The sequence below is a fragment of the Falco biarmicus genome, chromosome 15 (assembly GCF_023638135.1).
Source record: "Falco biarmicus isolate bFalBia1 chromosome 15, bFalBia1.pri, whole genome shotgun sequence".
In the NCBI taxonomy this organism is placed as follows: domain Eukaryota; kingdom Metazoa; phylum Chordata; class Aves; order Falconiformes; family Falconidae; genus Falco; species Falco biarmicus.
In genome coordinates this window covers 20,397,236-20,407,350 of record NC_079302.1, presented here as the reverse complement: position 1 = coordinate 20,407,350, position 10,115 = coordinate 20,397,236, and the positions used below count along the sequence as shown (strand labels likewise).

General features: G+C 39.8%; 1 protein-coding gene across 4 annotated transcripts in view; it reads right to left on the bottom strand.

Annotated features, from left to right (window-relative positions):
- Nucleotides 1-1,278: 1,278 nt before the first annotated feature.
- LOC130159466 (galanin receptor type 1-like) overlaps nucleotides 1,279-10,115 on the bottom strand; it is a 31,242-nt gene continuing 22,405 nt past the window's right edge. For 3 of the 4 annotated variants that reach the window (XM_056361134.1, XM_056361135.1, XM_056361133.1), the window contains one exon: nucleotides 1,279-2,811. In XM_056361134.1, the coding sequence (XP_056217109.1) occupies nucleotides 2,494-2,811 (318 nt within the window). In that variant the 3' untranslated portion in view covers nucleotides 1,279-2,493. The remainder of the gene's footprint in view (nucleotides 2,812-10,115) is intronic. The other variant, XM_056361137.1, reaches the window with a different exon arrangement.

Sequence of the window (10,115 nt, the reverse complement as noted above, 5' to 3'; positions counted from 1 at the left end):
GTGTATGCTCATTTTTTCTGCTTGCTGTAGTGACATGTCCAGTCTCTGAACTGATTGTAAAAACGAAAAACCGCAACACACAAAAAAAGTCTCCTGTTAAAGGAAAGAAGCATGTTGACTCTGGATGCTGATGACTCACTGGTAACAGTGAGTACAAGATTTCTTTTGAATATAGTGCTATTGTTCTTTTTCTCCTTTTAACTCAAAGGACTAGAGTGAGGCTGAGGTTATTTCCTACCTAGCTGCTAGTTTGTATCCATGGTAAATAATCACACAAAAATAGCGCTTTAGCTCTGATTTCTGTTGCAGTGATTTATCACAGCCTTTTCTTTTAGTGGTTGTTTTTCCCATGCTATCTGCTTTAGCCTGTGCTAAAACTGGGTCTGTAGAAAGAGTAAGCTGTTAAATGAAAAGATCACAGCATAGTATCTAAATCATTGGTTTCAGAGGAAATAAGGTACTGGAGATAATCTTATTCTTGGTATACTGTGAGTAAAAACTAAACAAACAGAAAACTTGCCCAGGTAATCACTTAAGTCTAAGGCTGTATAACCTTATCCTAGATATTGTACACATGTGGTCAGTTCATACTGCAGTTAAGGGGCTCCTAGGGGAAGTTACAAGCTGCAGTAAAATCATGTCATACAACAGAAAGCTTTCAAATTTTAAAAATACAGTGGAAAAGTGATCCGCTCAGAGGCTGAAAGCCTTTGTATTTTCCACCCATTCATTGCATGGACTATTTGATTCTCATCTGTGGTTCATTTCACTGCAAATCAGGCAGTTTATACAGGTCGGCTTCTGTTGTGGACACATAAGAATAGGGTAAATCCTTAAACAGAAACCTGGGGACAGTCTAGTAGGCTAATTTACAGGAGATCCTGTTTCCATTTCTTAATATGTATCTTGCATTATACCAGGTAGTCTGAACTGCTGAGAAATAGCTTCACTTAACTGTAGACACACATATTAATTTAAATGAGGTAAATTGTATTCCAAACATTCCAGATAAGAAATTCTAATATTAGCTTGCCTGCTTTTGCCTAAGCAATTTCAGGCTGACTCCATCTCAAGTGTCACATAATTTGAATCTGAATTTTTTCAAAGCTGTAGTGCTTCACTTGCGTTAGCATAAATACCCAGTTAATACATGCTTCAGAGTGTCTTTCTTCTCTGAGGCAGCTGGTGATGCTTCCCAGTTCAATATAGAGTTGCCTTTTCAAGTTTCTGAGGGATTTAAGTTGCTGCTTGGGATCTCACATGTCCAGCTTCAAGTATTTGTCTTCTCATTGAATACAACGTTTTACTTGGATATTTTTGTTGTGGTTTTTAGATGTATAATTTGTGGTTTAACTTCTGTAACTCACTTTTAAAAAAACAGTAACGTAGTCTATGAATCTGGAATTGTTACAGTGAATCCTATGACAGGTTAATCTGGATTGCAGGACACTGCTATCAAATTAGACAACAGAGTGAAACAATGAAGTCCTTTCAGCCATATGCTTCTTAATTTTGAAGTAATATGCACTTTATATATTTACAAACAATAACCTTGAACTAAGTACAAATGCTCTAAACTGATTGTTGCTTGGATGCTGTTGATCAAACCAGTTTATCCCCAAAAAAACTCCACCAAAAACCACCCAGAAAAATTTTAGCATTTATATACTAAAGTGACCAATAAAAAGCTTTGGATAAATATACTCAGAGAACACCATATTTACCAATAAAGCCTTTTGTAAATATTACTTTCCAACAAAACCACAGTTCTTTTGAGCGTATATTGAGAAATACCACTTTCCTACTGTTGCTCACAGACAGTTACTGGAGGCAGTGATTAACAGCAGTAATTATGTTGAGCACACAGGCGTTCAAACTGATACAGAGCCACCAAATGCAGACATCCACATGACACGTCTCACATGAAAGGTTTTACTACCCAATACATAAATACTATAGCAAAGCCTTCAAGGAGATTTAGAGACCCTATTGCAGCTAATGAGCTAAAAATGTATGTAGCTTGCATATGGTCCAACTTGTTTAAGAAACAAAGACATATTCAAAGACTTTTTAGTTTGACTTCTCCCAAACTGCTTTTCAGTGCTCTCTAAATGTCATATCGCTCATCGTTCACATTCCTAATGACTCTCTACAGACATAATTAACTGTTCTTGTCTGTCCATATGCTACCTTCTGTGTAACTTATTTTAGACTTTATGGGCATAACTGCAACTGGATACGAGTTCTATCTTATGGGCACCACAAGGACATTCAGATATTTCTGTTGCACAGAGCCCAGTGCCTTGCAATGTACCCTAGGAGAAGCTATGTCAAGTGTCCTAACAGCCAGGTGGAAGAATGCCTCCTACCACCTTAGTAATCTGACAAAGTCCACATTGCTGCAGGCTGCAACTCCCTAAAATGGACTTGTATACCTGTTCTCCCCAGACAGCACCCTTTCCCCTTCTCTAGAAAGGCATTTGTGAGTCCAATTTACATTTTAGTGGTTGAGTGCGTGGTAGAGAAGTTCTCCATGCGTATCCTGACCAGTTTCTCGGTGGTATCCGGCCACAGGAAGAACCTGCAGGTGAAGACTTGCCGGCAGGCCTTGCGGAAGTTTTCTGAGAGGAAAGCGTAAATGATGGGGTTGATGCAAGAGTTCCCGTAGGCCAAGCAGTGAGAGATGATGCGGAAGGTGAAGGAGATGTTGTTCAGGGGAAACTGCCCGAACTCTGCCCACATCGTGATGATGTGGTGTGGCAGCCAGGAGAGCAGGAACACAGCCACCACGAGAAGCACCGTCTGCACCGTCTGAAAAAGGCAAGATGACACATCAAATGGTCGCAGCGATCGAGCAAGTCTGTGATACGAGTTTGCCTCCCCTCTTGTCAGTAGTGAAGGCAACATCACACAGGCAACGGTGACCACTGCCAGGTGGGCAAATTATGACAATATGAAAAAGGATGCCAAAAAACAACCCTCCTGCCTGGAAAACAAGGGTTGCCTGGTTTTGGCTCAAGCAAATAACACTATAGGCAATGGAGACAGCACCTGTAAAAATCTCAAACAATACAGAGGCTGCAATAGTAATGCTAATTATGTTACATGGAAGGCTGGAAGTAATATTTCCTAGCATTTGGAGGGTGAGGAACATTAAAGCTATTGAAAATAACTGCAGGCGAAAAACTGGCTGCAAGGAAACATGCCACTGAGAGGAGTAACAAAGGCTGACCTGAGGAGAAAGATTTTTCTAGTAGCTTCCCTTTTACAGGAAAACCCAAGAAAAACAATGCATAGAGGATTTTTTTTTTTTAATATGCAGATGCTCTTTGGTTAGAAATATTCTTAGCCCGATGATTACCTGAGGGAGGCTCACTGTGTGTGCCGGCTGGGTTAGAGGTGCGCCCCTCAGTGCTTGCTCTCCAGTTAGGCTGGGTAAGCCCCACAGTTTGACCTGAGGTAAAATTTTCCTGAAAACAGTGGTTTTTGAGGTCACCATCCAAAGTGAGGGTTAACATGAGGTGAGCTGTTGACTGCAGCTGTGGTAGCCCCACAGCTGCAGCCGGGAAAGAGGAATGAGGGCTGAGGTGGGGCCTTGTCAGGGCTGAGGAACACGGCAGAGTAGTGTGTAGGGGGTGGCTGGGTGGGAAGGGTGCAGGGAGAGGCTGGTCCTTGACCAAAGGTAAGTGGTAGGAGCTGCTTGAGTTGAGTGGTAGGAGCTGCTTGAGTTGTTTTGGTGTGAATTTTAGCAGACTGTTTCTTTGGGCTTTGTTCCTTTTGTTGAGGGGAAATGGTAGATTGGGGAGAGGGGCTGAAGGCAAAGACTGGGGCACCTGTACTTTGGAGGTGCGAGTCCAAGCTGTCCCTAAGTGGAGATCCTGGCTGAGGTAGGCCAAGTTCCTTGCCATGTAAATATTGCTGTGCAGCTAATGTTTAGGGGATCTGCAGGATGCATACCAAGGAATAACTTCATTGAACAAGTCTTTCTCCTCTTGAACAAAAACTCCTCAGCCTGGCATAGTTAAGGGTATGTGTTACAACTAAAGCACTCTTGGTTAAATTTTTTGGATTTTTAAAAGATTATTATTATTTTCCTGGAAGCCTTTGAAGAGAATGAAGAATTACTTTTATTTTCTGTAAGCTACAGTAAATATCCTTTTATTCTATTAAAGTGAAGTATTTATGTCAGCTTCCTTTCTGTAAGACTCTAAGGCCTATAGGAGCAGGACCTTGCTTTTCAAGCTCAAGAAGGCTGAGGGTGTTGCTTTTATCTCGCTTTCTACTTCTAGCACACTCCTAGCAAGCCTCAGTGGTTACGACCTGGGGACCCTGAGCGCCTTTCCTAATGTTTTTATAAGGCTTGTTCCACTTGACTTCGGGCATTTTCAAGAATACTAGTGGTAATGGAAGGTGAACATTTCTTTACGTATTTAAGCCCTCCATTTTGGGGTACTGTAGCAGATGCAGAGCAGGTGACTTCCCTCTGCTCCCTTCACCTTATTCTCAGCAAAATGTATGCTTTTCAACTTCAGTATTTAGTGTTTCTCATTTGTATTTCGTCATTTTAATAAATACAAAAATTTGCAAATATGCAGGTGATATCCTTCCCCTAAGGAGAATTGTTGTATAAGTAGCAGAAAAGCAATGGAGGAAAATTGAAGCTTGGAATTCATTTCATCTTAAGGTTTACAGCCTTACTAGTCTAAGTCAACACTTTTGTCAATAATTCCCTGCATGATTTCAAATGAATAGTGTGTAATTACCTTCCTAGAAAAGGGATAATTTTCCAGTGAACGAAACCTCATTTAATCAGTGGTTATAATTACTATATCTGGTTTATCTAGTTGTTTTGTCTGCTGGAGAAGACCTGCAGGATTTCATACCTTGTTTTAAAGCACTCTATCACTATACCTGTTATGCTAAAATGTATAAATAGAAGTTATAAAGACTTAAGCTTACATATATTTCACACCTTAACTGGAATGATCTTTTAGAAGGGAAATGTTTTTCTCAGTCCCCCCAAAAAACAACAAACACAACAGCTGCTGCAAAACTTCTGTGTGTTCACTGACCTTTCTGCAGCACTGGGCAGTTGGTGTGACTTACCAAATTAAGCATGTCAGTGGTGACACAGGTGGCTGAGTAGAGCTGGACTCAGGAAGGAGATTTTCTTGTATTCCCCATGAAACTAGGAGGGCCTTTCATGGGTTGTTTGGTCCTGTCTTGGTACTCTCTGTGGCTGTGTGCTTTGGGTGAGATGGAAATTGCAGCATGTTTTGCTAAGTCTGCCCCTCTATGGCATATGTTTGGCCTTGTTGGAAATGTAATATGAGGAGAATAAGGGAGTAATGAGTACCAGAACTAATGAAGCAAGGTTTCCTAAGGAATTAAGTCTTAGATGGATCCTCTGATGCCCTGAAACACAGTAGTGACATGACAGAAGTACTTCACAGCAGAGTATCTGCAGTCTTTCCCTTTGTCAGTGGATCTCCAAATACTTAATAAAGTTTCTTTCTTCTAGAGCCTACTTTATCAATGGCTTTTGTTGTCTTCCTGTACCAATGAGCTACTGTGTTCATGAATATTTACTGGCTAACAGAAGGCTTCTGTATTGCAGGCTAAATACCAGGGTCATGTTCTGCAGATGATGACAGCATGGAGAAATGACAGCATGCTCCAGGGAAGAGCGGAGTGACATTACTTCATAGCAGAAAGAACACAAGGTGATTAGATCTTGGTGCATAACATCTGGGATTGTTAACAACTGATTGCAGTCCCATACACCAAAACAGTGGGAGACACTGCTAAAATACTTATGAAGTCTTATGTTTATAACCTGGCTTATCCAGAGGGGTTGGAGATATGGGGTGAAACCGCAGGAAATATATTTGTCTTCCAGATTCTTCTGTTTCACTTTAGTAACTGTCCAATAATGCTCTTGAAGTTTCTTAAGATTATTTAGAACTTTTAAAACCTTTTTTCTTTTTTTAATGGTAAATTTTATGGTTGTTTTTTTAATTAAAATTTTAATGTTAAAATACTTCAAAAGCTGCTTGAAGCTCTAGGAAGCTGCTATACTTCCGTGTTCAGATATAGTTCTTTATTAAGTATCTGGCTAGTGCTTACTTTATCTAGACAATTGGAGCTGGATCAAGACCTTCATATTATGCTGACCTTCCTAAGTAACAGTATTAAAACCTGCAGAACATGATAGCACACTAGAATTCTAATTATTGTTTGTAGCATATATTTAATCTGAACCTATATCTGAGTGAATCACACTGAAATGTTTACAGTATATTCTGCTTGTTAGGACAGTAGTAATATGGGGGAAGGATAAAATGTGCTTTACACATCAACTGCTTTTTCTTCCACTTGTTTAACACTGCAGAAGAATCAGTGGCATGATAAAGGGAAGTTTTCTCTGTGTTGGACAGGGACCCTTTTTGCTGTGTTTACATACGGTCTGCAGCAATGATCTCCTGCAATAAAACCAGATGATTATTGAAGTGAAAAATGTGTTTGGATGTGAGCCAAAAGTAGCACCCTCATTTCTCTTAGCTACATTAACAAGCCAGTTAAATCTGTTAACCTCTTTAGGAAGATGTTATTGCATTGGATCAAGACTTCTGTGCAGATAAGAGAAAATGGTTACCTACAATACAAGTTAAAAAAAGAAGGGATTTTTGTCAAACAGGTTTCTCAAGTAAGTCTGTATTAATTTTGAAAGGCAATAACCTGTAGGTTCATCCTGTACCTGGCATACTTCAGGTGCTTCCTTGTTTTGCCTGCTAGAATTCTGTCTGACATATGAGGTGACAAAGCATGTTTCCATGTGAGTGAACAACCTCAGCTCTCAAACATCCTCAAACTGGCCACACTGGGATCCTTAAAATGCCCTTAAAAATATACTGGTATGATTAGAAGTTGGTGGAACTGAAAGACATAGATGTAGTCTTGTGGTGTCTAGCTCATCTACTGTGGTATGACGGGTACTAAAGAAATTATTAATAGGTCTCATCCTTAGCTTTCACCAGTAATAATGGTGCTGCTTTTTGACCCTCTGGCAATATTATGTAGCTTAGGCTTGTTACCAGAGCAACCTTTCACAGCATCCTTCTGCTTAAATTAGGGGGCACTATGCTGAAATACTCTTTCGAATAAAGGATATATACCTAGATTCTTTTTTCCTTTTATTATGAAACAACAAGCTGTGCATTTAACAAGGGCTGAGTACTAAAAAAATGAATTTGCAGTTGCTAGGTATTAGCACAAAGCTGTTTCTGAGGCTATTTGGGATTTTACAGGTGAAAAGAGACAATACTTGAGCAATAATACATAATTCATGACTCAAGAAACACATTTTGGAAACTGAACTTGTGTCTTTTTTCAGGTTAGGGAATGTCTAGTTAAGGTAGAGGTTAACTGAAACAAAACATTATGTTTGGCTTTTCATGTGGCAACTATGTAGCTAAAACTAATGTTAATAGAGACTGTGACCAGCTGCAGAGGACTGAACCAAATAGCTTGTGTACTGTTCGTTCAGTGGGCTGTGATAATTTGCACAGTTAATGGGTTACTGTTGGTCTAGCTGTGCCTGCTTAATGGTAGCTAGCCTTCTGGTTCTTCTCTGAGGGTTCAGTGGATCCGTAATAGACATGTACAATGGTCACTACTGGATTATCTAACTCTTTTTAAATACTCCTAGAAGTCTTTCAAGCAGCTTCACAAAATCACAGTGCATTATTTGTTGTGCAAAGTGTGCTTAAGCTATACAGTGAATGAACAGCATGGGTTCTGACTAAAAGAGTAATAAATTATTTTTTTGCATCAAATGAATGGATAAACTTCTCTCTTATTCAAGCCCTTGTTTCTGCCATGCAGATTGTCTAAAATATAAAAATCACAAAACAACAAGCAAATATAGGTAATCTGACTCTCATCTATGCTTTCCTGCTTTTCTTTGTCTATTTTCCCTTTGATTGATTTTTTCAGCCCTGGGGAAGCTATTTCTTGCTTTTAGCCTTCCCCTGTCCTTCAAAAAGCAATGGGAAGTGTGTTTAAAAATGCTTTTTAGGAGAGATGCCTCATTCTGGAGGAAGATGAAGTCTTTAGCATTTAACTGTGTTTTGAGCTGTTGTCCTTGATAAGCTTCTAATGAAGCTGCTTCAACTTGTCAGGCAACTTGTCAAGGGCAAAATTAAGATTCCCCAGTAATGAGTCAAATGCTTCAAGTATTCCATGGGCTTGCCTATCTTTGGCAGAACTACCTGATGTGTTTGATTAATAAACGTAAACATTCCTAGAATTAGACTGCTTTGTCCGCTCTGTGTTTCAATGGTAGAGAGATTGTCACTTTCCTGATCTAGTCATAGTTTGATGCAGCTAGCTGCACATCTTTTTTCAGAGCTGATCAGACTATCCATTTGTACTGTGCACCTGAGTCACGCAGAAATGGGAAAGGACATTCAAGGAGGTTTTCATTAAACAGTACATTCTCACTACCTTGCAGAAAAACTGGACTTCATTAGTGAGGCAACTTCTGTTTTCTGAATATGGTGGAAGGCTTTTTTTCTCTTTTTTTTTTTCTTTTTTTTTTCCTTCCATGATTCTGATGGAAGAAGCATGAAGAAGCCTATGCCTGTTCTTCCACGTTGTCTCATCAGCAAATAATAACTGACCCTTCCTTTATTACTGCTCTGTGGGAGGTTGGGGGGTATAATGAACTTGTTTTGGACTTTCGGTCATCCTTACCTTTATTCCCCAAATGTAGTTTCAAGCAATAATGTTCTGCTGTGACTCCAAAGGCAGACTTATTCTAGCTGATGCTGCTTCCTCACACTATACCAGACTTCCTCAGCCTTTGTGTGTGGGCCAGGAATTTTCTCTTGGCTTCTAATACAAAGCCTGTCTAATGATGTCTTTTTTGATAAGTTATTTTTTCCTGTTAGGCTCATCTCTAACTTGCATCTGCCCTTCCCTAAAGTTTGAGAGACAATCAGTGCACATTTTGATTGCCCCATACTTGATTTGGGTAAGCTACAGAGTTTCAGACTTGGCTATATATGTCATACTTTTACTGTAGTGAAGGCTTGGCAAAAATATAGTGACCCATAGTACCCCAGGCTTTTGCTTTTCGATACTGCAGGTATACTCTGTCAGTGCCCAGGAAGGATGTGTGACTTAGCGCAATCTACTAGTGTACTGATGGAAGTGCTTGCCAGCTTCTGAGGAAAACAATTTTTGTGGTGTTAGAATCTGGAATTCTCTGTTTTCTGGAGACAGAAATCAATCAAGAGCATCCCTTTGCTTAAAGTCCCTCTTTAAGCCAGTGTGCAAAGTGAGAACTGACAGTTTCTTCTCTCCTGATGCCAGGTTCTTCTCTCCTTTGATCACAAATCTGACTGCCCCAATGCACTTGCAAACATCCTTTTCCTTTCTACCCCTGAAGTTCTAACAGAAAGGCCCCAAAGCACAATTTCATCTTTAGAAATGTCCTTATACCTCAGCAATAAATGCACCACGTTTCAAACAGCTGATTCAAAACCCACCATACCTATCCTTAACTAACTTAAATGTTGGATAGCAGCTTCCTCTGCTTCAGAACAAGCACGTCTGTTAATTACTTCTGAAGCACTTCTGAGTGCCCATTGGTTTCTTTTTATACCTGAGTGTGATAGTACTTTTCAGTGGTCTGAAAATGTTCTTTTTCTATTATTCTGTATTTTCCTTCTTGCAATCAGAGATGGCAGCTGGCTGTCATGAAGAAGCAGGTTTTCAGTTATCAGTTCATTTTGGCAACTTGCACTGTGCGCTGAGAGGTGGACTCTTCATTTACCAGCAGCTTGCTTGCACTGTTTTAACTGCTCATCTGCACATCTCTCATTCTGTGATTGTCACTAAGCTCCTTTGCTGATGCCCTTAATACTTACTTTGTATTCATAAATGCCTCTGAGCATTACGATATTCTTATTATCTGCTAATTGGTAATGATGCTCTCAATTCCTGCTACCCTAGGCTTTTGTTAGCAAAACAACTTGCAGTGTTTCCCTTCAGATTAATATTCTGTTGCTGGATGGATCCCAGGATCACATGTGCTCCTTTGTTCTACTTAC